Consider the following 27,053-nt stretch of genomic DNA (forward strand, 5'->3'; position numbering starts at 1 on the left):
TTGATGTTTTTTCCTGAGTGGGCAGCTTGATGATAGCCAGTCAATATTTAAATCACCCAGAAAATATACTTCTCTGTTGATATCACATACATTGTCAAGCATTTCACACATATTATCCAGATACTGACTGTTAGCACTTGGTGGTCTATAGCAGCTTCCCACAGAATGGGCTTTAGGTCCTACTCAGTCCCAGAATATATGCATATTATTAGTAGTATTGGATGGAAAACACTCTGAAGTTTCTAAAACTGTTTGAATGATGTCTCTGAGTATAACAGAACTCATATGGCAGGCAAAAACCTGAGAAAAAATCCAACCAGGAAGTGGGATATCTGAGGTTTGTAGTTTTTCAACTCAGCCCCTATTGAATATACAGTGGGATATGGATAATCTTGCACTTCCTAAGGCTTCCACTAGATGTCAACAGTCTTTAGAACGTTTAGAATAATTCAGGCTTCTACTGTGAAGGGGGGCTGAATGAGAGGGGAATGAGTCAGAGGTCTGCCAGCAGCCTCGTTCTCGTGATGCGCGGTCATGAGAAAGTTACCTCTCGTTCCATTGCTTTTCTACAGACAAATGAATTCTCCGGTTGGGACATTATTGAACATTTATGATAAAAACATCCTAAAGATTGATTCTATACATCGTTAGATTTTTTTCTACGACCAGTAATATAACTTTTTGGAATTTTCGTCCGACATTTCCAGACTTGCCCGCGCCTCGTGAGTTTTGATTTGTTTACTAAACGCCCAAACAAAAGGAGGAATTTGGACATAAATGATGGACTTTATAGAACAAATCAAACATTTATTGTGGAACTGGGATTCCTGGGAGTGCATTCTGACAAAGATCATCAAAGGTAAGTGAATACTTATAATGCAATTTCTGACTTATGTTGACTCCAACATGGCGGATATCTTCTTGGGTTGTGAATGTCTCTGAGCGCCGTACTCAGATTATTGCATGGTTTGCTTTTTCCGTGAAGTTTTGAAATCTGACACAGCGGTTGCATTAAGGAGAAGTATATCTTTAAATCTGTGAATAACACTTGTATCTTTTATTAATGTTTATTATGAGTATTTCTGTGATTTGATGTGGCTCTGTGCAAATTCACGGGATGTTTTGGAGGCAAAGCCAAATGTAAACTGAGGTTTTTGGATATAAATATGAACTTGATCGAACAAAACATACATGTATTGTGTAACGTGTTGTCCCGGGAGTGTCATCTGATGAAGAATATCAAAGGTTAGTGATTCATTTTATCAATATTTCTGCTTTTTGTGACTCCTCTCTTTGCTTGGAAAATTGCTGTATGCTTTCTGTGACTAGTTGCTGACCTAACATAATGATATGTTCTGCTTTCGCCTAAAAGCTTTTTTGAAATCGGACACTGTGGACTAATCGGTTTCTGTATATAGCCGTGCTACTCCTATTTTAAAATGTATTTTTACTGTGTTTTATTTCTTTACTTACCCCCCCCCCCCCCCCCCCAACACACACATACACACACACACACACAACCTTTTTTCCGCACTATTGGTTAGAGCCTGTAAGTAAGCATTTCACTGTAAGGTCTACACCTGTTGTATTTGGCGCACGTGACAAATAAACTTTGATTTGATTTAAACGGAGAGGTGTTTTCCAAAGTTGACATTGGCATTATCTGCTGCATAGGTTGTGATGTGTCTAATATCCAGTTCATGCTTTTCCAGACAGTTCATCAGAGCTTGATGTATGCCATATGCAGTTTCATCATTGTCTTCATAAAAAGGCAAGTAACTTGCACTGCACGCCATCAGACACAGAGAAATATCTCACACACACTGGAAACATGTTTCTATTGCCCTTGTTTGAGGCATCACTGGCAACTGAGAAATACTCGGGCTCACCTTTGGTCGGGGACAGATCATCCAAAATATCCCACACAATATTTGATCCTAAAACATTCATTGCAATCATCTCAGCTTTCGTTCTTGCCAAGTGCATCTTCTTCACAACATTTGAGTCATGAAACAGAGCACAGTTGAGCTTAACAAGACAGTCGGTGCCGTTGTAGCTGAGTCCGTGTTTAACCGTACGGTACACATACAAGGCTTCACTTGCCGCGATTTTGTCATTTTCCGCAGTAGACGTCACGAAGAATGCACCGATATTGCTAGCAGCTTTAGCTAGCGTGGCCTTCTTGTGCATTTCTGTGGATGCATGCTGAGTTAGGTCATTCTCCCCTCCATGGCCAATTGAGAATTCCCGACTGCATAAAGAACAGAAAGCTTTCCTCGAGTCACCACTGATGGGCTGAACCCAGGTCTTTTTTTGCTTTCCATTGTTTGTTGTAGCTGCAGTCTTCTTTTTTTGCAGGTTTATCAATATTTCCTTGATATGCCAAACCGACCGAACAACAACAGAAATTACTTACGCTATACTGTGATTGGATGAATTTACGGGACAAGGGAGGTCCCGTATGGGACAAACCAATTTAGCCCAATATAAGGAACATCCCGGCTAATACGAGACAGTTGGCAACCCTAGCTGGCTGGCTCGCTAACTAACGTTACGTCATGCGTTGGGTTTCATTGTTTATCTAGCTAAATAAATCTAGCTACATTTCTTAGCAAAATACTCTCGTATTAGAGTGCCAGGTCGCATAATAACTGATGAATTTTTAAATGCTCAACACCTGTTGTATATGTCCGATGTCAGTAACAAAGCGTAATTCAATTGTTGCCAGCAGCACAGTTACAGTCACCAACGTTCTGGATAACATGGAAACTGCCTAACCAGCTCTGCTAGGGGGAGTAAAATGGTCAGAGTGGGGTGTTCTCTCATTATGTGTCTGGAAGTAGCTAGCCAATGTTAGCCAGTTAGCTTGGATGCTTGACTGTTGTTGTGAGGTCAGAGCTTTCGGAACAACCCTACTTATTGGCCAGAGCGTCCAGTGTGCGCTCTGAACGCGAAACGCTCTGAATTTATGGACAATGGAAAAATTGACAATCTGACAGCACAGTTGCAGTCACCAACGCTCTGGATAACATAACAGCCTAATCAGCTCTGCTAGGGCAAGTAATGTTCAGTGAGCTGTTCTCTCTAGATGTCTGGAAGTAGCTGGTAATTTAGTACAGAACGCACGGATCAACCCTTAAAGAGATGTGTGGGGCTAACACGGAACCCAAACCGGCTGCGCGCGTGCGCCATCGTGCATAAATATATTTTGTCCCCCCACACCAAACGCGATCACAACACGCAGGTTAAAATATCGAAACAAACTCTGAACCAATTACATTCATTTGGGGACAGGTCGAAAAGCATTAAACATTTATGGCAATTTTGCTGTTGCTAGCTAATTTGTCCTGGGATATAAACATTAGGTTGTTATTTTACCTGAAATGCACAAGGTCCTCTACTCCAACAATTAATCCACACAAAAAAACGGTCAACCGAATCGTTTCTAGTCATCTCTCCTTCCAGGATTTTTCATTGTTTAACTTATATGGTGATTGGCATCTAAACTTTCATAGTTTTACAACGACAACCGGCAACAGTTCGTCTTTCAATCACCCACGTGGGTATAACCAATGAGGAGATGGCACGTGGGTACCTGCTTCTATAAACCAATGAGGAGATGGGAGAGGCAGGACTTGCAGCACGATCTGCGGTAGAAATAGGTATGACTTCTATTTTAGCCCTTGGCAACGCAGATGCTCGTTGGCGCGCGCGAGCAGTGTCGGTGCAATAATTGAATAACATAGATTTCTAAATATATTTTGCAACGCTCACACACGCGATGCGAGCGGTGTGGTCAGCCTATTAAGAGGGTGTGAACAATGCTGAATGGGTGTAGACAAAGAAGGGCTCTCCAATACTAGTACCAAAACATTGAAAGACAGTTTTCTCAAAAATGAGTTCACATGAGTTTATCAGCTTTCAAAACATCATTAATTTCCCATTGTTTCCTCAAATGCAGTGTATGATATACCATTGTGTAGCTCTGATTATCTACTTTTATCCAATGTAAAAAAAACAGATATTAAAATGTTGCTATATAAAGAGCCAGAATCCAGGTTGTGAGTCACATATAGTATTATTAAACATAATTTGTGCCAGCACAGAGCCTTCCTCTGGGTCATTACTCATATGAATCCCGTGACCTTTACAGCTGGGCATTCTTACCCCTCCAGACATGACATGAAATATAATATAATGTGACATTTGAAATCAAAGAGTTATGTCAGACGGACAAAGAGTTTTCACTATTATTCACCTAGGTCATAATGTGAGATAAATGAATTCAAACCAGGCCTAGGTTTACGTTTGCGTATCTCCAGTTAATAATAGATTTTTTTTTAAACGTCTAAAAACAGTATGCCCCACAGATTATGTGACATGGTTAAACAATTGTCACGAGTCGGGTCCTCTCCTTGTTCGGGCGGCGCTTGGTGGTCGGCGTCGCCGGTCTTCTAGCCATCATCGATCCACTTTTCATTTTCCATGTGTTTTGTCTTGTTTTTACTCACACCTGGTTTCAATTCCCTCAATCACTTGTTGTGTATTTAACCCTCTGTTCCCCCCATGTCTTTGTGTGGGATTGTTTATTGCAAGTGCTTGTGCACGTGTTGATTGGTTCGCGACGGGTTTTGGTACCCATATCTTGTTATTTTTTATGCCGTTGGTTTTGCTATTAACTTCTCTAGGGTAGGGGGCAGCATTTTCACGTTTGGATGAAAAGCATACCCAAATTCAACTGCCAGCTACTCATCCCCAGGAGATAAGATATGCATATTATTAGTAGATTTGGATCGAAAACACTCTGAAGTTTCTAAAACTGTTTGAATCATGTCTGTGAGTATAACAGAACTTATTTAGCAGGCGAAACCCCGAGGACAAACCATTCAGAATAAAACAATTTTGAGGTCACTGTCTTTTCAATAAAGATTTCATTGGGAAACCAGATTTCTAAGCGAATTCCCTGCATTTCTAACGGCTTCCACTGGATGTCAACAGTCCTGAGAAATAGGTTAAGGTTATTCCTTTGTGTAATGAAGAAATACGGCCATCTTGAAGTTGAGTCACTCCAGGTGTCCTGGACATGCGCTTCAATCAAACAGAAGCCATGCTACATTTCGTTTTAATCCTGTATTGAACACAGATCATTCCGTCTTCAATTTTATTGATTATTATCGTTAAAAAATACCTAAAGTTGTATTACAAAAGTAGTTTGACATTTTTTGGCAAAGTTTACAGGTAACCTTTGAGATATTTTGTAGTCACGTTTCACAATTTGGAACCTGTGTTTTTCTGGATCAAACGCGCCAAATAAATGGACATTTTGGATATATATCGACGGAATTAATCGAACAAAAGGACCATTTGTGATGTTTGTGGGACATATTGGAGTGCCAACAACAGAAGCTCGTCAAAGCTCGTTTATTTTTGCGTTTTGTGTCGCGCCGGCAGGGTTAAAAAATGCTTATCTCTCTTTGTTTACAATGGTGCTATCCTCAGATAATAGCATCGTATGCTTTCTCTGAAAAGCCTATTTGAATTCTGACATGTTGGCTGGATTCACAACCAGTGTAGCTTTAATTTGGTATCTTTCATGTGTGATTTAATGAAAGTTTGATTTTATAGTAATTTTCATAGTAATTAATTTGAATATGGCGCTCTGCAATTTCTCAGGCTTTTTGTCAAGTGAGACAGTAGCGTCTTGCCTAAACTCAGATTTTTGGATATAAATATGAACTTTACCGAACAAAACATACATGTATTGTGTAACATGAAGTCCTATGAGTGTCATCTGATGAAGATCATCAAAGGTTAGTGATTCATTTTATCTCTATTTCTGCTTTTTGTTACTGCTCTCTTTAGCTGGAAAAATGGCTGTCTTTTTCTGTGACTTGGCTCATACCTAACATAATCGTTTGGTGTGCTTTTGTCGTAAAACCTTTTTGAAATCGGACACTTTCGGACACTCAAATCGGACACAAATACTTGTATGTTTGAGGAATTTAAATTATGGGATTTCTGTTGTTTTGAATTTGGCGCCCTGCAGTTTCACTGGCTGTTGACGAGGTGGGACGCTACCGTCCCACATACCCTAGAGAAGTTAAACTGCTCCGGCTATTACCAAGTTCTGCTCTCCTGTGTCTGACTTCCCTGCCACCGGTTACGCACCCCTTACAGAATCCCACACCAACTATATGGAGTCAGCAGGAGCAGGTGCCCCTGGAATAGCGGTGGAGGAGCGCGTCGGGGAGCATGCAGCCATGCTCCACCATCTCGGCGCCGCCATGGACCGCGTTGTCCAAACTATGGACCGCTGGGAGAGACAGGGATTTCCTCCAGCGCCTCCACCAGCACAACCAGGGTCTCCACTACTCGCCCCCTCTTCACCCGGTCCCAGTAGGATACGTCTCGCCCTTCCCCGGGAGTATGACGGGACGGCTGCACGCTGCCAGGGTTTCCTGTTACAGCTCGACCTCTACCTGGCAACCGTCCATCCGGCTCCTTCAGGTCGTGAGAAGGTGTCCGCCCTCGTCTTGTGCCTCTCTGGGAAAGCTCTGGGATGGGTCAAAGCTGTGTGGGGAGGAGATGCGGCGCTGGACCATTTCGAGGATTTCACCCCATCCACCCGAGGGTAGAGCGGCGAGTGAACGTCTCTTCCATCTGAGGCAGAGGACAAGGAGCGCCCAGGAGTTCGCCATGGATTTTCGGACCCTGGCCGCCGGCGCAGGATGGAATGATAGGGCCCTGATCGACCACTATCGCTGCAGTTTGCGCAAGAAAGTCCGTCGGGAGTTGGCCTGCAGGGACACCACCCTCACTTTCGACCAGCTGGTGGACCTGTCCATTCGGCTGGATAACCTGCTGGCCACCCATGGACGTCCAGATCGGGTTCTATCGGTTCCATCCCCCAGCACCGCAGCTCCGGTACCCATGGAGCTGGGAGGTGCTGTGCATAGGGAGACTGGAGGAGGTTCCGGCTCGTGTACCATCTGTGACCGCAGAGGTCACACTGCCGGTCGGTTCCAGGTTGGTTCCTCTGGGGATCGAGGCAGCAGGCAGGGCACTCTGGCGTCATCCCAGGTGAGCCGGCACCCTTCTCACCCAGAGCCCTCTGCTGCACACGTGTTTTTGTATGTTTCTTTCCCTGAGTTTTCTCCACATTCCCAGCATAAGGCGCTTGTCGATTCAGGCGTGGCTGGGAATTTTACAGGCAGATCTTTCGCCCTTATTTTAGGGATCCCCATTGTTCCCGTGGCTGTGCCCTTCCCCGTTCACGCCTTAGACAGTCGACCATTAGGGTCAGGGTTAATTAGGGAGGCCACCGCTCCTCTGGGCATGGTGACGCAGGGGGGTCACAAGGAGAGAATTAGTCTCTTCCTCATTGACTCTCCTGCGTTTCCCGTGGTGCTAGGCCTACCCTGGTTAACTTGTCATGACCCCACTGTTTCTTGGCAACGGAGGGCTCTCACGGGGTGGTCGCGAGAGTGCTCGGGGAGGTGTTTAGGGGTTTCTGTTGGTGCTACTACGGTGGAAAGTCCAGACCAGGTCTCCACCGTGTGCATTCCCCCTGAATATGCCGATTTGGTTCTCGTCTTCTCCAAAAAGAAGGCGACTCAATTACCACCCCATCGACGGGGCGAATGTGCGATAAATCTCCTGGTAGACGCTGCACTTCCCAGGAGTCACGTGTATCCCCTCTCACAGGCGGAGACAGCGGCTATGGAAACATATGTCTCCGAATCCCTGCGTCAGGGGTACATTCGGTCCTCCACTTCACCCGCCTCCTCTAGTTTCTTTTTTTGTGAAGAAGGAGGGAGGTCTGCGCCCGTGTATTGACTACCGAGGCCTAAATCAGGTCACGGTGAGGTACAGTTACCCGCTGCCTCTTATCACCACGTCGATTGAGTCAATGCACGGGGCGCGCTTCTTCACCAAACTAGATCTCATGAGTGCTTACAACCTGGTGCGTATCCGGGAGGGAGACAAGTGGAAAACGGTGTTCAGTACGACTTCAGGGCATTATGAGTACCTCGTCATGCCGTACGGGTTGATGAATGCTCCATCAGTCTTCCAAGCCTTTGTAGACGAGATTTTCAGGGACCTGCACGGGCAGGGTGTAGTGGTGTATATTGATGACATTCTGATATGCACCGAGCATGTGTCCCTCGTGCGCAGGGTGCTTGGTCGACTGTTGGAGCATGACCTGTACGTCATGGCTGAGAAATGCCTGTTCTTCCAATAGTCCGTCTCCTTCCTAGGGTACCGCATTCCCACCTCGGGGGTGGAGAAGGAGTGACCACATTTCAGCCGTGCATAATTGTCAGACTCCCACCACGGTAAAGGAAGTGCAGCAGTTCCTAGGGTTTGCCAATTACTACCGGAGGTTTATCCGGGGTTTTGGTCAGGTAGCGGGCTCCCATTACCTGACTGCTGAAGGGGGGCCCGGTACGTTTGCAGTGGTCGGCTGAGGCGGACAGGGATTTTGGTCACCTGAGGGCTCTGTTTACCTCGGCTCCCGTGCTGGCTCATCCGGATCCCTCTTTGGCGTTCATAGTGGAGGTGGACGCGTCCGACGCGGCTGGGATAGGAGCCGTGCTCTCTCAGCGCTCGGGTACGCCACCGAAGCTCCGCCCCTGTGCCTTCTTCTCGAAGAAGCTCAGCCCGGCGGAGCGAAACTATGACGTGGGGGACCGGGAGCTGTTGGCTGTCGTCAAGGCTCTGAAGGCGTGGAGACATTGGCTTGAGGGGGCTAAACACCCTTTTCTCATCTGGACTGACCACCGCAATCTGGAGTACATCCGGGCAGCGAGGAGACTGAACCCTCGCCAGACAAGGTGGGCCATGTTTTTCACCCGTTTAGTTTTTTCCCTTTCCTACAGACCAGGTTCCCAAAACGTGAAAGCAGACGCACTGTCCCGACTGTATGACACAGAGGAGCGACCCATGGATCCCACTCCCATACTCCCGGTATCCTGCCTGGTGGTGCCGGTAGTGTGGGAGCTGGACGCAGACATTGAGCGGGCATTGCGTGCAGAGCCCGCTCCCCTCCAGTGTCCTGCTGGGCGTCTGTACGTTCCATCTGCTGTCCGTGACCGGTTGGTCTATTGGGCCCACACGTCACCCTCCTCTGGTCATCCTGAGATCGGTCGGACGGTGCGCTGTTTGGTTGGGAAGTACTGGTGGCCTATCTTGGCCAAGGACGTGAGGGTTTATGTTCCCTCCTGCTCGGTGTGCGCCCAGTGTAAGGCTCCTAGGCACCTGCCCAGAGGGAAGCTACTCCCCTTACCCGTTCCACAGCGGCCTTGGCCGCACCTGTCAGTGGATTTTCTTACCGACCTCCCCCCCTCACAGGGAAACACCACGATCCTGGTCGTTGTGAATCGGTTCTCTAAGTCCTGTCGTCTCCTCCCTCTGCCCGGTCTCCCTACGGCCCTACAGACTGCGGAGGCCTTGTTTACGCACGTCTTCCGGCACTACGGGGTGCCTCAGGATATAGTGTCTGATCGAGGTCCCCAGTTCACTTCGAGTGTCTGGAAGGCGTTCATGGAACGTCTGGGTGTCTCGATCAGCCTTACCTCAGGGTTTCATCCCGAGAGTAATGGGCAGGTGGAGAGAGTGAACCAGGTTGTGGGCAGGTTTCTGCGGTCGTATTGCCAGGATCGGTCTGGGGGAGTGGGCAGCGTTCGTGCCCTGGGCCGAGATGGCTCAGAACTTGCTCCGCCACTCCTCCACTAACCTCTCCCACTTTCAGTGCGTACTGGCGTACCAGCCGGTTCTGGCGCCTTGGCATCAGTCAGACCGAGGCTCCTGCGGTGGACGACTGGTTCAGGCGCGCGGAGGAGACATGGGACGCCGCCCATGTTCACCTCCAGCGGGCCGTGCTGCGCCAGAAGGCCAGCGCAGACCGTCACCGCAGTGAGGCCCCGGAACCTGCCCCTCCGCCTGCCCTGCCCGGAAGCTGGGTCCGCGGTTTGTGGGGCCATTTAAAGTCCTGAGGAGAGTGAACGAGGTTTGTTATAGGTTACAGCTTCCCCCTGATTACCGTATTAACCCCTTGTTCCATGTGACTCTCCTCAGGCCGGTGGTGGTTGGCCCGCTCCAGGAGTCTGAGGTGTGGGAGGTTCCCCCGCCCCCTCTGGACATCGAGGGGGCCCCGGCATACTCTGTTCGCTCTATCCTGGATTCGAGGCGCCGGGCGAGGGGACTTCCGTACCTTATGGAGTGGGAGGGGTACGGTCCGGAGGAGAGGTGCTGGGTTCCGATGGAGGACGTGTTGGACCCTTCAATGCTGCGGGAGTTCTACCGTCTCCGTCCGGATCGCTCTGCGCCTCGCCCTCCGGGTCGTCCCCGAGGCCCGCGTCAGCGCGCGGGTCAAGGGGGGGGGGGGTACTGTCACGACTTCCGCCGAAGTCGGGTCCTCTCCTTGTTCGGGCGGCGCTCGGCGTCGCCGGTCTTCTAGCCATCATTGATCCACCTTTCATTTTCCATGTGTTTTGTCTTGTTTTTCCTCACACCTGGTTTCAATTCCCTCAATCACTTGTTGTGTATTTAACCCTCTGTTCCCCCCATGTCTTTGTGTGGGATTGTTTATTGCAAGTGCTTGTGCACATGCACGTGTTGATTGGTGCGCGACGGGTTTTTGTACCCATATCTTGTTATTTTTTATGCCGTTGGTTTTGCTATTTTTTTTTAATTATTTTTATTTATCCGTTATTTTACCAGGTAAGTTGACTGAGAACACGTTCTCATTTGCAGCAACGACCTGGGGAATAGTTACAGGGGAGAGGAGGGGGATGAATGAGCCAATTGTAAACTGGGGATTATTAGGTGACCGTGATGTTTGAGGGCCAGATTGGGAATTTAGCCAGGACACCGGGGTTAACACCCCTACTCTTACGATAAGTGCCATGGGATCTTTAATGACCTCAGAGAGTCAGGACACCCGTTTAACGTCCCATCCGAAAGACGGCACCCTACACAGAACAGTGTCCCCAATCACTGCCCTGGGGCATTGGGATCTTTGTTTAGACCAGAGGAAAGAGTGCCTCCTACTGGCCCTCCAACACCACTATTAAACTGCTCCGGCTATTACCAAGTTCTGCTCTCCTGCGTCTGACTTCCCTGCCACCGGTTACGCACCCCTTACAATAATCTATGACGATGACATTGTCATAATGTGATTGATACCCCAGGCAGGACAGCCTTGGGGGAGAATAGTTGGAGGTGTGGAGTTCCACACAGTCTGCTGCCCCAGAGTTCCACACAGTCCGATGGCCTCTCCAACGACCTCTGACCTCTCCAGATGGAGACCTCATGACCCACAGCAACCCAGCCCCAAAGACGGAACTCTGATTTAGTTGGATTGCTGATGTGTTTATGGTAATATTATAGGTTTAAGGGGTTTTGATCCTATGTTGATGTAGTAGTACTAGACAATGTTCATTAAAGACGTGTGCGTAGCCTAAATACTACCTGTCAGACTGTGAATGGTGTATGTGTGTGCACATTTGATAATAGCAGCTCTTCAGTGTGAGAGATCCAGAATCGTGAAGGCCATCATCACCCTCCTTCAACCCACTCTAAGCACTCCGTCACAGGGAGAACAACACCATCCAAGATAGAGGTTGTTATAAAGTTATTACCAGTGTCTTATGGACATGGACATGTTAACAAGTGCCAGGGGTCAAACCCAGGGCTGAAACCCATCCAACGGTGATGTTGTGGTAATCAGCTCTGTGAATATAAAAAATACCTTGTTGATTTCCATTTAGGACAGGCTTCTGTTCCGCCCACATCAAATTAATGAATCCATTCCAAACAATAACCTTGCCTGCTACACATTTGTGATTATTTAATTATCCCATGCCTGCCTGCCTGCCCCACCCCACATGGTGTTTGACAAATGACTAGGTTCGCCTCATCAAGCTCATGAAAATGTAAACTAATGGGAGGTGGGGCTTGGCTCTGTGCCAGACTTCCAGACACAAATGGCCTGAATAAATGCTGGCACATGCTGCAGCTCCTCGTAAAAATGCTCAGGGAATATGAGTGACACGGGTGTCCTAACAAATCAAATTTAAGAAGTTATCTGATTGTTGAATTTCTTTTCCCCAGTCAGTGACTCTCTGTGGACATTTGGGGTGTGTGTTGGTGTATATGTGTGTGTGACTGAGCAAGATAGTAGGGTACATGGCTGCCATTTGCCTTGGTATTATCAGATTACTCTCCAGATGAATTATATTATGACTTATTTTATATTCCATGCCCTCAACATGAAATATATATATATATTCTGCATGAAATATTATGTTCAGACTCTGCCTGGATAAGGGAAGTCATATCACGTTGGGTTTTGTTCATGCTACATTTTAATAGTAAAGCGCTTTGAGTATGACCACACCGAGGGCTCAGACAGACAGGTGTGGGCTCACAGTGACATCATTAGTGGCCCAGGAGAGGTCCAAATGTCTAACATTACATAATATATTAATGATAACAATATTTTACAATATACACACAGAAATAAAATGTGCCTACAAGCACACACCACATTCATACATTTGACATTTTGCTCCTCCCACGGTCATCCAATCACATCATTCTCTCCAGATGTTGCTCTTGGCTCCTACAATCAGAATTCAACTGACAATCATGACACTCCTTCCTTGACATGCAGTTGTTACTCTTTATCACAAATGTTGTACATGGAGGATGTTTCTGACACTACTGTGTCTACTATCACAGAACTAGAATGAAATTATATTTTTATGTCTACTAAACTGTAGCTCCTCCCTCCGCCTGATCCCTTAGCAATAAAAAGCTTGCTAATAAGATCATTCTTCCACTGTAAAAATAACATTTCCCCACCCTCCTGTTCGCCACCTATCACGTGCATTTGTCTCTCCTCATCACATATGTCATAGTTAATTTAAAAATGTAAATTGCTGCTATCCCAAGTTTTCTTGTGACTTGTTGAGAATATAATTTGCCAGTACATGGTACTTTTCAGTCACTACCTGTACATTGATCTATACAATAGCTATCTGCAATACAAATGACCATGGCTTCGACACAGAGGCTTCATATGAAGACATATGAAGACATTCAACAGCATAGGAGATTAGACTTCACTACTAACCATGATGTGAATGATGTCAAAGGACTCAATACCAAAGCCAAATACACATGCATAACACAAGCACACATGCACTCATGCAAACACATAATTGCATAATCGTGCACGCATGCACACACATTTCTCAATAGGGGGTGCTGTTTTCACTTTGTAAAAATTTCGTTACCAAATTAAACTGCCTCGTACTCAATTCTTGCTCGTACAATATGCATATTATTATTACTATTGGATAGAAACCACTCTCTAGTTTCTAAAACCGTTTGAATTATATCTGTGAGTAAAACAGAACTCAAGTTGGAGCAAACTTCCTGTGAGGAAGTGAGAAATATGAAATCAGGCAGGCTGTTCTAGGGTCAGTTTATTAATTTGCATGTCTTCTATTGGTCGACATGCACTGCATACGCCTTCCCCTAGATGTCAGCAAATAGTGAGAATTGGAATGGAGTTGCTAGGCAGATCTGAGGCCATATAAGGGCTCTTGGAACCGGGGGTGCACTCTTTTCAACATTCGCCATGACGCAAGACAGACCTCAGGATGGCGTTCTGGAAAGCTCCCGTTATAGGCCTTAAATATATCCGGCTCTGATTTTATTCGATATAGGTGTTAAGAACGTCATAATGTAGTTATTTTAAACCAAGTTATATCATTTTATATCAGTATATTGCGATTTTCGGAATTTTCTTTGTGCTGCGTTATAGTGAGTTGGGCACGTCTTCGCCACATGGCTAATGTTTACTGCTAATTCCAAAGTTGAAGGCGACAATCTACAACCGAGCAACGATTCTTCTGGACAAAGGACAACTTGCCCAAGATTCTGATGAAAGCTCATCAAAAAGTAAGAACTATTTATGATGTTAATTCGTTGTTCTGTTGAAAAATGTAAAACTCCTATTCCGCCATTAATTTCGGTGCGGTCTCGCTTTAACGCACGCTGTATGTCGTAGTAACGTTAATTTTTAAAATCTAACACAGCGGTTGCATTAAGAACTAATGTATCTTTCATTTGCTGTCCAACCTGTATTTTTTAGTCAAGTTTATGATTAGTTAATGATTAGATTAGGTGCCTCTCCCAAGATTTCTCCCGACATTTTGTTGGCAGCTTGGCTACTATTCTCATTGTATAACCACGATTTGTGCCGCTAAATATGCACATTTTCGAACAAACTCTATATGTATTGTGTAATATGATGTTATAGGACTGTCATCTGAAGAAGTTTGAGAAGGTTAGTGAAAAAATTAATATCTTTTGCTGGTTTATTCGTTATCGCTATTGTTGGCTTGAATCAATGCTGTTGTGTGGTTGGCTATTGTAGTAAGCTAATATAATGCTATATTGTGTTTTCGCTGTAAAACACTTAAAAAATCTGAAATATTGGCTGGATTCACAAGATCTTTGTCTTTCATTTGCTGTACGCTGTGTATTTTTCATAAATGTTTTATGATGAGTATTTAGGTAATTCACATTGGTCTCTGTAGTTATTCTAGTTGCTTTGGTGAGAGTTGTGATGGTGGCTGCAATGTAAAACTATGATTTATACCTGAAATATGCACATTTTTCTAACAAAACATATGCTATACAATAAATATGTTATCAGACTGTCATCAGATGAAGTTGTTTCTTGGTTAGTGACTATTTATATCTTTATTTGGTCGAAATTGTGATAGCTACCTATGCAGGAAAAAAATGGTGGGAAAAAAAAGTTGTGTCTTTTGCTATCGTGGTTAGCTAATAGAAATACATATTGTGTCTTCCCTGTAAAACATTTTAAAAATCAGAAATGATGGCTGGATTCACAAGATGTGTATCTTTAATCTGGTGTCTTGGACTTGTGATTTAATGATATTTAGATGCTAGTATTTACTTGTGACGCTATGCTAGGCTATGCTAGTCAGCTTTTTTACTGATGGGGGTGCTCCCGGATCCGGGATTGTGTGCAAGTAGAAGTTAAAACAAGCACAGTTGATCTCATATGAGAAAATCAGCTGTTCTGATATTCTAGTGTTATGGTACTCAAGTGTTCTGACTGGATTCTCCTGTGTTCTGTTATTCTGAAGTCTCATTTTTCTCTTGTTCTGTCTTTGCTGACAGTGTTCTAGTATTGGGGTGTTCTGTTGCTGTGGTTGCTCTGGTGCTGAGTTTTGGTTACTCTAGTAGTGTTCCTGTGTGGTTTCTTATCCTGTGCAGCAGGTGACAGTGGGCATCTTCTTGTTGGGACTTCTGTAGAGGTTAGTCACAGACTCCTGGTTCTCATCCCCATGAACCTGCTTGGTCATCTCTCTAATGGGGGGAGTGGGGAGGAGGAGGAGAACGAGAACAAAAGAGAAGAAGAATAGAGAAAGAGAGTTAAAGGCATACCTCCACTGTATTGGCATTAGTATAATTAAGCAATAAAGCCCGAGAGGTGTGGTATATGGCCAATATACCATGGCTAAAGGCTGTTGTTAGGCACGACGCAACTCGGAACCCACAAACTCCCGAGGTGCTTATTGCTTATGGGCATAATTGTCACGCCCTGGCCTTAGTTATCTTTGTTTTCTTTATTATTTTAGTTAGGTCAGGGTGTGACATGGGGGATGTTTGTGTGTTTTTTGTCTAGTCTAGGGTATGTGTATTGTCTAGGGGGTTTTGTAGAGTTCATGGGGTTGTGTTCAGTGTAGGTGTTTATGTAAGTCTATGGTTGCCTGGATTGATTCTCAATTAGAGACAGCTGTCTATCGTTGTCTCTGATTGAGAGCCGTATTTAGGCAGCCATAGGCATTAGGTAGGTTGTGGGTAATTGTCTATGTTTTGACGTTAGTTGCTTGTGTCTGCACTTACGTTTGATAGCTTCACGGTCGTTTGTTGTTTTGTCTAGTTTGTATTAGTGTTCGTGTTCGTTTCTTCTTCTATTAAAAAAGAAGATGTATTTATATCACGCTGCGCCTTGGTCCTCTCTTTCACCTAACGACGACCGTGACAATAATAAACTGGGTGGTTCGAGCCCTTATTGCTGATTGGCTGACAGCTGTGGTATATCAGACCTATTACCATGGGTATGACAAAACATAAATTTTACTGCTCTAATTACGTTGGTAACCAGTTTATAATATCAATAAGGTACCTCGGGGGTTTGTGGTATATGGCCAATATACCACGGCTAAGGGCTGTGTCCAGGCACTCCGATGCATCATACGTAAGAACAGCCCTTAGCTGTGGTATACTGGCCATATACCACACCTCCTTGTGCCTTATTGATTAATTAGAGTACAGAACACTCTTGCACACTAGAGGCCAGCAAAACTTTACATGTTGTTCTACATTTTGGTCCTGTAAAAAAATATTAAAAAGTATCCAACTCAGTCAGATCAGAGAGTACTCTAAGGAGCAACACATTTACAGGTAAAGATCACTTAGCAGAGAGAGAACAGAGATGTCTAGGATCCGGTATTTCTTACCTGGCCAGATGCAGCACGGCCTCTATGACATTAGATCCGTCTTTAGCACTAGTCTCACAGAAGAGGGCGTTATATGTCTGATAGGAAACAAACAACGCAACTCTCAAATCAGGCCGAAGTTCCATACATTGACCTGATCAGGCTATATTCTAGGGGACAACTAGACGTGACTGTCAATCCCTCTGGATAAGATAATCTGCAAAATGACAAATGTAACTAATGTAAAAGGTGTAAGTAAGACGTTGGGGTTGAGTGGTCTCACCATGGCCAGCTTCTCTCCGAAGCTGGTGGGGACACAGGTGACACTGTCCTGTAGCGCTTGCTCCCTCAGGTCACACTTATTTCCAACTAGCATGATGGGAATGTCATCCTGGGACACGTCCTGAACACAGATGGACAGCAGGTTAAAACACAGGCCAACAACACCGACAAACACAACTATCCAAAACTCAAAACGGATATGCGTCCCAAATGGCACCCTATTCCCATTATTGTGCACTACTTTTGACCAGGGCCCATATGGCTCTGGTCAAAAGTAGTGCACTGTAGGGTGCCATTTGGGATGCACACACTTATCACACAACTCAACACTGCAATGACATGGACACAACGTTGCTTCAACCAGTTTTTGCCCAGTGGGATGTTGCTATAACTAGCAACAAGATAGGCTAATGTTTAGACTTTAGAGTTCGTGATCTGGTTAATGATTAGCCCAATGGGGTAAATCGGCAACCTTCAGCCTAATTATTTATAGCCACTATGCTGCATCAGGTGGGCTACACCAGGTGATAATAATGATTACCAAATATCACACGTGCCTGATAATATGGACTATTGTTATATTGGGTTCATTTCTGTAGAGGGAAATAAAAATGTAAAAAAAAATTTAGAGGTTGGATCACCTTTAATATTGCAGATAGATTGTTGCTTCCATCAATGTAATTGTTTGCATCATTTCCAATCCCCCATATATTTTGGGGGTAAATATATATACACATACCCACATATGTACATATATATAAAAAATACATATATATACATATATACACATACACACTTAAAAAAAAATATATACCTTCCTTTATTGTTCCCCGCAAACCTTTTCACCCCTCCCCTTAATTGGAGTAAACTAATAAACAATAACACTTAGGCTTCTACTTCCAGCTTATACATACTATACACATTTTACAGACACAATCTATTTTACAATAGTTATATTTTGTTTGTTTTTAGCCCTGGCCTTCCTCTACTTCTGATGTCCATCCAGTTTGATTTCTATTTGCCATATATTTTAAATGTTTATATTCATTCATTTTGGAGTAGGATGTCATTTTAAAAGTCACTGTGACTGTCTCACAGTCATTCTCCTCCCAAAATGTTACATCCCGTGGCATCACCCAGATGTGTGCTACACATTGGTGGTGGATGAGGTGAGTTTTAACCTTACTATGTGGGGTGGCAGGTAGCCTAGTGGTTAGAGCGTTGGCCCAACAACTGAAAGGTTGCTGGATCGAATCCACGAGCTGACGAGGTAAAAATCTGTCTTTCTTCCCCTGACCAAGGCAGTAAACCCCTGTTCCCCGGTAGGCCGTCATAGTAAATAAGAATTTGTTTTTAACTGACTTGCCTAGTTAAATAAAATTAAAAAAATAATGTGAAGTGCTTTGAGCATCTTGGAAAAGTGTCATATCAATTGGATGTAAAAATGTATTATATAAATTATTACTACCTCAATCATGTCCACCCATTCTCTCACGTTGAGAAAGCTCTGTTCACAGGTGACATCATACAGCAGGAGGACCCCGTCGGCTCGTCTGAAGTAGGACTTCGCAATGCTGCGGAACCTAGGACACACACACACAGGGATAGAGGTTAACAGAGCACCACTACATAGATTGGCTGAAATAACACACACACACAGGCATGCATGCAAACACACACACACACAGCTCTCACTAACCCCTGACCCTGACTCTAACCCTAAATCTTCCCTAACACTAAACCTAACCCCTAAACTCTCCTTTTTACAAGTGAGGACCGGCAAAATGTCCTCACTTCTCTGAATATTTGTTGGTTTACTATTCTTGTGAGGACTTTTGGTACTCACAAATATAGTCAAACGTGTCCACACACATACACACACAAACACACACCTCTCCTGGCCTGCTGTGTCCCACAACTGTAGAAGGGTGGGCTCTCCATCCACTACTAGAGTCTTCATCTGAAAGTCCACCCCTGAGGATCAACACAAGAGGACGTTCAAACACACTACTCCAAAAGACAATCCCATTACCATCGAAATATACATTCTATATCTGTCCCAGGCAACTAGGCATGCATACAAGACCAGCACCATGGGATAGAGCCTTTGGAGACTTAACAAGCCAAGCTGTGTCGGGGAGAGTAGTGTGAAAGCGTGCTTAACCGAGCCCGAGCGGTGCAGCTAGACTAACTCCTTGTTCACCGTTTACAGTCAAAAGTCATGTGTGGATAGAATGATACTGTAAACAGGTGAGAGCTAACACAGGCGCGCTTGACACACCCACCCAGGGTAGCGCTGCTGTTTCCTCGGAACTCGTTCTTGCAGAGGCGGAGCAGGAAGCTGGACTTGCCCACCGCTGCGTCGCCAGCCAACACCACCCTGTAGGCCTTCTCTGATGTCATATAGCCCAGGTCAGCTGACTCCTTCTCTTTACCCTATACACACAGAGAGAGAGAGAGAGAGGGAGAGGGAGACACAGAGAGAGAGCGAGAGAGAGCGTGAGAGGAAGAGAGAGCGGGAGCGAGAGAGAAAGAAAGAAAGTGAAAGAGGTTAAAGGCACACCTTGACTGTAATGTACCGGACCATGTCATAATACTGGAATGATGTCAACTCACTTGTCATGCATAGTCAACAATCAACAGTTTCTCCTGAACTAAGTCAACCATTTACACTCAAGTGTTTTCTAATACGTCTGCCTGCTAACCAAGTAAATCCGCCAAGTGTCTGTTTCTTTTTAAAATGGTTTTAAAGCTCCAAAATGTGCTTTTAATTGAGTTCTACAATCCAGGATTTACGCTCTCCTCTCTTCTCACACCACTGCCCTCTGTCCTATACCTCATTGGTGATGGCAGAGAGGGCCTTGCGTGTGGACGCTCCAGAGCTGGTCCGGCTGACTGACTCCAAAGGTTTCCAGTCCAGGACAGAATCACTGTCTGATCCAAACACCATCTCATCCCGCATCTCTGCAACCTGACACAATAACACTATCGCATTAACATCTTTACATAATGAGCGTTATCAGTAACAATAAGTGTACGTAGTACAAGTGGATGACGACGTGTGTATAACGTCTTTGTGTGTGTGTGTGTGTTGTGCATTACTGTAAAGTGTGTGTGTGTTTGTGTGTCTGTGTGTGTAATAAGCATGTGTCTGTGTGTGTGCGTATAGTGCGTACATGTATGTGTGTACTACGGCATAGTCTATGTGTGTGTGTTTGTATGTAGTGTGTGTGTGTGTGTGTGTGTGTATTACTGTATGTTTGTGTGTCTTACGTCGTTGTCTGAGTGGTCCCCCGCCAGGCTGTCTGTGTTCCCGGCCATCCTCTGTTCCTCCTCGTGCCCTTTCACCTCCTGCTCAGAGTCATATCCGTTGTTGGAGCCACGCAGCGTGGACATGCCGCTGTCTAGGCAGCTCTCGGGCAGGCTGTCTACCTCACAGCTGCGTTTGCGCTGCATGGCCGGGTCACACAGAGCCAGGGCTAGGGTGTCCAGACTGGTCCGCCGACACCCCAGAGAACTCCTACCACCTTCACCTCCACAAAGGCCCAGCAGGTCTTCGTCCACATCCACACCATCCACACCCGCCTGGTAGAACCTGGGACAGTATAGACAGACAGAGGCATTCCTGTCAGTCACAACATCCACACAGTCTACTCGAAACAGAAACCTTTCCTCGCTACAGTGGTTCCTCCTTTAAAAGTTGCGAGCTTACACCGCGGGACTTAAGAGGTACCCAGAATCACGGCTTCATTGATCCCGACCACCGCAGGGGGGAGTTAGAGCACTCATTATGCATCAGGGTCCCAAGGTTTTTATATGACCAATCATATCGAGTGGTTCCAATGACAAATTTGACATTATGCCACCCGTCGCTGGTAAGTGTATGTAAACTTTCGACTTCAACTGTACCTACACACGTATCTACAGTTGAAGTCGGAAGTTTACATACTGTCACGCGCCTCATTTCAACAATCGTGACAGAACCACAAACGGACAAAGCAGCGTGGCCAGGAGGAGCAGACATCCTGGACATGGGAGGATATCTTGGACGGTAAGGGATCCTGGACGTGGGAGGAGATCCAGGCCGGAAAGGATCGCCTTCCATGGGAGCAGACGGAGGCAGCGAGGGAGGAACAACGACGACACAGGGGTTCGCGACCACGACGGAAGCCTGAGAGGCAGCCCCCCAATTTTGTTTGGAGGGGCACACGGGGTGGTTGGCGGAGCCAGGGTTTAAACCAGAGCCAACTCCCCGTACTCACCGTGGGGAGCGTGTGACCGGGCAGAAACCATGTTTTGCGGTGATACGCACTGTGTCCCCAGTGCGCATCCACAGCCCGGTGCGTGCTGTGCGAGCTCCCCGCACTTGCCGTGCGAAAGTGGGCATCTGTCCAGGACGGGTGGTGCCGGCTCAGCACGCCTGGTCTCCAGTGCACCTCTTTGATCCAGGATATCCTGTGCCGGCTCTACGTGCTGTATCTCCGGTGCACCTTCACAGCCCAGTGCGTCCTGTGCCAGCTCCCCGCACGTGCCGTGCGAAGGTGGTCCTTTGCCCAGGACGCGTTGTGCCAGCTCTACGCTCTAGACCTCCAGTGCGCCTCCACAGTCCAGTACTTCCTGTGCCTCCTCCCCACACTCGCCCTGAGGTGCGTGTCACCAGCCCGGTGCCACCTGTATCGGCCCCACGCGTCAGGCCTCCAGTGCGCCTCCCCATTCCAGGACGTCCTGTGCCTGCTCCTCGCGCTCGCCCTGAGGTGCGTGTCACCAGCCCAGTACCACCAGTGCCGGACCCACGCACCAGGTTTCCGGCGACGATCCCCAGTCCAGAGCTTCCGGCGACAGTTCCGAGTCCAGAGCTTCCGGCGACGTTTCACAGTCCGGAACCTCCCGCGACGGTCCACAGTCCGGAACCTCCAACGACGGTCCACAGTCCGGAACCTCCAACGACGGTCCACAGTCCGGAACCTCCAACGACGGTCCACAGTCCGGAACCTCCAACTACGGTCCACAGTCCGGAACCGCCAACGACGGTCCACAGTCCGGAACCTCCTGAGACTGTCCGCAGTCCGGAACCTCCTGAGACTGTCCGCAGTCCGGAACCTCCTGAGACGGTCCGCAGTCCGGAACCTCCTGAGACGGTCCGCAGTCCGGAGCCTCCTGAGACGGCCGGCAGTCCGGAGCCTCCAGCGACGGTCGGCAGTCCAGAGCCCCCGGCGATGATCCACGGTCCGGAGCCTCCGGCGATGATCCATGGTCCGGTTCCTCCGGCGACGATCCACGGTCCGGAGTCCCCGACGACGATCTACGGTCCGGTCCCTCCGGCAACGATCTACGGTCTGGTTCCTCCGGCAACGATCCACCGTCCGGAGCCTCCGGCGACGATCCACGGTCCGGTTCCACGGAAGCGGAGGGATCAGCTAGCGGAGTGGGGTCTACGTCCCGAACCGGAGCCGCCACCAAGGCTAGATGCCCACCCGGACCCTCCCCTATAGAGTCAGGTTTTGCTGCCGGAGTCCGCACCTTTGGGGGGGTACTGTCACGCCCTGACCTTAAATAGCCTTTTTATTTCTCTATTTGGCTAGGTCAGGGTGTGATTAGTGTGGGCATTCTAGTTTTTCGTTTCTATGTTGGCCTGGTATGGTTCCCAATCAGAGGCAGCTGTCTATCGTTGTCTCTGATTGGGGATCATATTTAGGCAGCCTTTTTCCACCTTTCCACCTTTCCCATCTTGTTTTGTGTTTAGTTGCGTTGAGCACTGCATTACTGCACGTTTGTTTTTCTTTGTTGTTTTGGTTGTAAGTTTTCACTATTAAATATAATGTGGAGCTCTACGCACGCTGCGCCTTGGTCGCCTCATTTCAACAATTGTGACACATACTCTAAAGTTGGAGTCATTAAAACTCATTTTTTAACCACTCCACAAATTTCTTGTTAACAAACTATAGTTTTGGCAAGTCGGTTAGAACATCTACTTTGTGCATGACACAAGTCATTTTTCCAACAATTGTTTACAGACAGATTAATTCACTTAATCACAATTCCAGTGGGTCAGAAGTTTACATACACTAAGTTGACAGTGCCTTTAAACAGCGTGGAGAATTACAGAAAATGATGTCATGGCCTTAGAGGCTTCAAATAATTGACATCATTTGAGTCAATTGAGGTGTACCTGTGGATGTATTTCAAGGCCTACCTTCAAATGCAGTGCCTCTTTGCTTGCATCATTGGAAAATCAAAAGAAATCAGCCAAAACCTCAGAAAAAAAATTGGAGACCTCCACAAGTCTGGTTCATCCTTGGGAGCAACTTCCAAACGCCTGAAGGTACCACGTTCATCTGTACAAACAATAGTATGCAAGTATAAACACCATGGGACAACGCAGCCGTCATACCGCACAGGAAGGAGACGCGTTCTGTCTCCTTGAGATGAACGTACCTTGGTGCGAAAAGTGCAAATCAATCCCAGAACAACAGCAGACCTTGTGAAGATGCTGGAGGAAACAGGTACAAAAGTATCTATATCCACAGTAAAACAAGTCCTATATAGCCTGAAAGGCCGCTCAGCAAGGAAAAACCACTTCTCCAAAACCGCCATAAAAAAGCCCGACTACGGTTTGCAACTGCACATGGGAACAAAGATCGTACTTTTTGGAGAAATGTCCTCTCGTCTGATGAAACAAAAATAGAACTGCTTGGCCATAATGACCATCGTTATGTTTGGAGGAAAAGGGGGAGGCTTGCAAGCCGAAGAAGGAAGGAAAATGAAGTGGATATAATGAAGCAACATCTCAAGACATCAGTCAGGAAGTTAAAGCTTGCTCGCAAATGGGTCTTCCAAATGGACAATGACCCCAAGCATACTTCCAAAGTTGTGGCAAAATGGCTTAAGGACAACAAAGTCAAGGTATTGGAGTGGCCATCACAAAGTCCTGACCTCAATCCTATTGAACATTTGTGGACAGAACTGAAAAAGCGTGTGCGAGCAAGGCCTACAAACCTGACTCAGTTACACCAGCACTGTCAGACGGAATGGGCCAAAATTCACCCAACTTATTGTGGGAAGCTTATGGAAGGCTACCCGAAACGTTTGACCCAAGTTAAGCAATTTAAAGGCAATGCTACCAAATACTAATTGAGTGTATGTAAGCTTCTGACCCACTGGGAATGTGATGAAAGAAATAAAAGCTCAAATAAATAATTCTCTCTACTATTATTCTGACATTTCACATTCTTAAAATAAAGTGGTGATCCTAACTGACCTAAGACAGGGAATTTTTACTAGGATTAAATGTCAGGAATTGTGAAAAACTGAGTTGAAATGTATTTGGCTAAGGTGAATGTAAACTTCTGACTTCAACTGTACCTACACACGGTTATATATATTGGTCATGGCTCCCGAGTGGCACAGCGGTCTAAGGCACTGCATCTCAGGGCAAGAGGCATTACTACAGTCCCTGGCTTGAATACAGTCCCTGGCTTGAATATCACATCCGACCGTGATTGAGAGTGCCATAGGGTGGCGCACAATTGGCCCAGCGTCATCCGGGTTTGGCCGGTGTAGGCCGTGATTGTAAATAAGAATTTGTTTTTACCTGACTTGCCTAGTTAAATAAATGTTCAATTTAAAAAACTACTGGCGCTAACTGCAGCGCAATCAATAGGAGGTGAACAGTGGCTGGTGCTGACAATATAGCTAACTTGTTATGCAAGTGTTGCACACCAACAGATGGAGAAAACCTACACCAGTCAATCAATTCATTTCAACAATAATCTTCATTTTAATTTGACTTTACAAACAACATTAATTAATTGGAGTCTATTTCTTCGGAGCCTGGACCAATATAAAATAACTTAACTGGCTGAGATAGGCTATGAGGCTTAACAGCCTCATAGAAGTAGATTTTTTTTTATTAGGCCTACTTACAATTTTTGACCAGTGACAACTGGTAGATACAAATGATTTGTGACATTGTGGTTACAATAAAGAATGTAAACAAGATGCTGTGTCTTCACAACTGTAGCAGGTGTAACCCATCATGCAAATGTTTCCTATTAGCAGGACAATATACTTTTTATAGCCCGGCTACTGTTGTGAAAATCCCTCAACTTGCCATGTATTCGATGCTTAAGTACTCTAAAGTGTTACATTTCTAACTCAAAACAGGAGTACAGTATTTCTTCATCAACATCTTTATGCTTTTGTTAATAAAATAGAGAAAAAAGACATTAAAATGCGGATGTTTATTTAATCTACATTTTAGTCACACTTCCACCCAGCTCCACGACCACAGGTAAAACCTTGCTGAAATGAGCGGCATTTGTGGAGAGTCAGGCGGCATTGGCGGAGTCAGGTGGAGAATGACGCGCAGAAAAGGACGAGGAACGAGATGGAGTCACAATCCATGCCAGGCACACCTGTGAGCTCTGGAACTCCCCCTCCGACAGGCAGAGTCAACATACGTGGCGGGTTCGTCAGGTCGTCGGTTCACCCTGACATTTCCATTCCTCTTCTGACAACAGAACTTGACCAACTGCTCACCGGGCACAGCAAGGGAAGGCCGGACCGTTATGCTGTTCTGCTATTCCAAGGATGTGTAACCAAAGAGAGATACCACGAGTGGGCACAGAATACAAACTGGGATGGATCCCGAGGCAAATGTGGCTTACCAGTGAACCTCCGGGTCTTCATCATTAATACTGTGTCTCAGAAGTTTCTGAGACAACCCGAAAAGCATTAAAGACAGAGTTATTGAGTACTTGAGGTCACCGAGAAAGTCTGGACATGGCCTGCTCTCCCTTATGTAAGGAATCAGGCACTTTCTCATGTTTACTACAGTATGTACTGTAGGGTATGTTTACTTGTCAGACTGCACAGTAGCCTAATAAACAAATGCAGGTGGCTTATATCTTCAAAATGCTTAAATGTTTTTTTTATCCAAATGTAAAAGCATATACTGTACAGTACTGTATTTCTTCATCAGCATCTTTATGCTTTCGTTAATAAAATAATGATTAAAATACTCTTTCAAAATGCTGATGTTTATTTAGTTATGGATCCATAACGAATTACTATGGGAATAAATATCACTGAATTACAGAAATATTGGAACAAAGTTGTCTAATGAAGGTAAACAAATTGTTGCTTACTGGAAAATACTCTTTCAAACACACAGTCACATTGTACAGCGCCATTATGGCTATTAGCAGGGCTATATTTTGGCCTTTATAAATATTATTTTGGCCGTTACTCAGATTACAATTGCTCACTGTCATTTTTTTGAAAATGAAATAATCTCCAAAATATCGCTATATTTAACCTTCCCGCTGTGGACGTCTATTTCAACACTGTTTCGCGCTGCTCTGAGTTAAGCATGGAGAAACTAAAATGTTCAATTATATTCTATGATATTCTTAAGATCTATGTGTTGACTGAAAATAATCAAGTTAGGTCTCTCCAGAAAGAAATAATTCAAAATAACCAACTGGCTCTATTTACAAATTAGTGAGAATGTCTCACCCCATGTTCAAGAATTGCTTTTTTCCTCGCTCACTTCTTATGGCTGCAGGGGCAGTATTGAGTAGCTTAGATGAAAGGTGCACAGAGGTGCCCATAGTAAACTGCCTGCTACTCAGTCCCAGTTGCTAATATATGCATATTATTATTCGTATTGGATAGAAAACACTCTGAAGTTTCTAAAACTGTTTGAATGGTGTGTGTGAGTATAACAGAACTCATATTGCAGGCAAAAACCTGAGAAAAAATCCAAACAGGAAGTGGGAATTCTGAGGTTGATAGATTTTCAACACAGCCCCTATTGAACAAACAGTGGGATATGGATGAGTTTGCACTTCCTGCGGCTTCCACTAGATGTCAACCGTCTGTAGAACCTTGTCTGATGCCTCTACTGTGAAGTGGGGCCGAAGGAGACAGGAAATAGTCAGGTCTACCATGACCTGGCCATGCGCGTTCACATCAGAGGGAGCTATGTTCCATCGCACATTTGAAGTCAATGTAATTCTCCGGTTGGAACGTTATTCAAGATTTATGTTAAAAACATTCTAAAGATTGATTCAATACATCGTTTGACATGTTTCTACTGACTGTTACGGAACTTTTGGACATTTCGTCTGCTTTTAGTGAACGCGCTTCCTGACGTTGGATTTGTTTACCAAACACGCTAACAAAAAGCTATTTGGAAATAAATTATGGACATTCTGAACA

At 45.6% G+C, this 27,053-nt stretch overlaps 1 protein-coding gene across 1 annotated transcript in view; it reads right to left on the minus strand.

Annotated features, from left to right (window-relative positions):
- Window positions 1-15,005: 15,005 nt before the first annotated feature.
- Window positions 15,006-27,053, minus strand: part of LOC120063506 (ras and EF-hand domain-containing protein homolog) — a 30,151-nt gene continuing 18,103 nt past the window's right edge. The window contains exons 10-17 of the mRNA XM_039013882.1: window positions 20,106-20,427; window positions 19,669-19,803; window positions 19,118-19,259; window positions 18,725-18,806; window positions 18,301-18,415; window positions 16,834-16,953; window positions 16,572-16,648; window positions 15,006-15,414 (exon numbers count right to left, since the gene is read on the minus strand). Coding sequence (XP_038869810.1) covers window positions 15,309-15,414; window positions 16,572-16,648; window positions 16,834-16,953; window positions 18,301-18,415; window positions 18,725-18,806; window positions 19,118-19,259; window positions 19,669-19,803; window positions 20,106-20,427 — 1,099 coding nt within the window. The 3' untranslated portion in view covers window positions 15,006-15,308. The remainder of the gene's footprint in view (window positions 15,415-16,571; window positions 16,649-16,833; window positions 16,954-18,300; window positions 18,416-18,724; window positions 18,807-19,117; window positions 19,260-19,668; window positions 19,804-20,105; window positions 20,428-27,053) is intronic.

This window comes from Salvelinus namaycush, chromosome 18, assembly GCF_016432855.1.
Source record: "Salvelinus namaycush isolate Seneca chromosome 18, SaNama_1.0, whole genome shotgun sequence".
Taxonomy (NCBI): domain Eukaryota; kingdom Metazoa; phylum Chordata; class Actinopteri; order Salmoniformes; family Salmonidae; genus Salvelinus; species Salvelinus namaycush.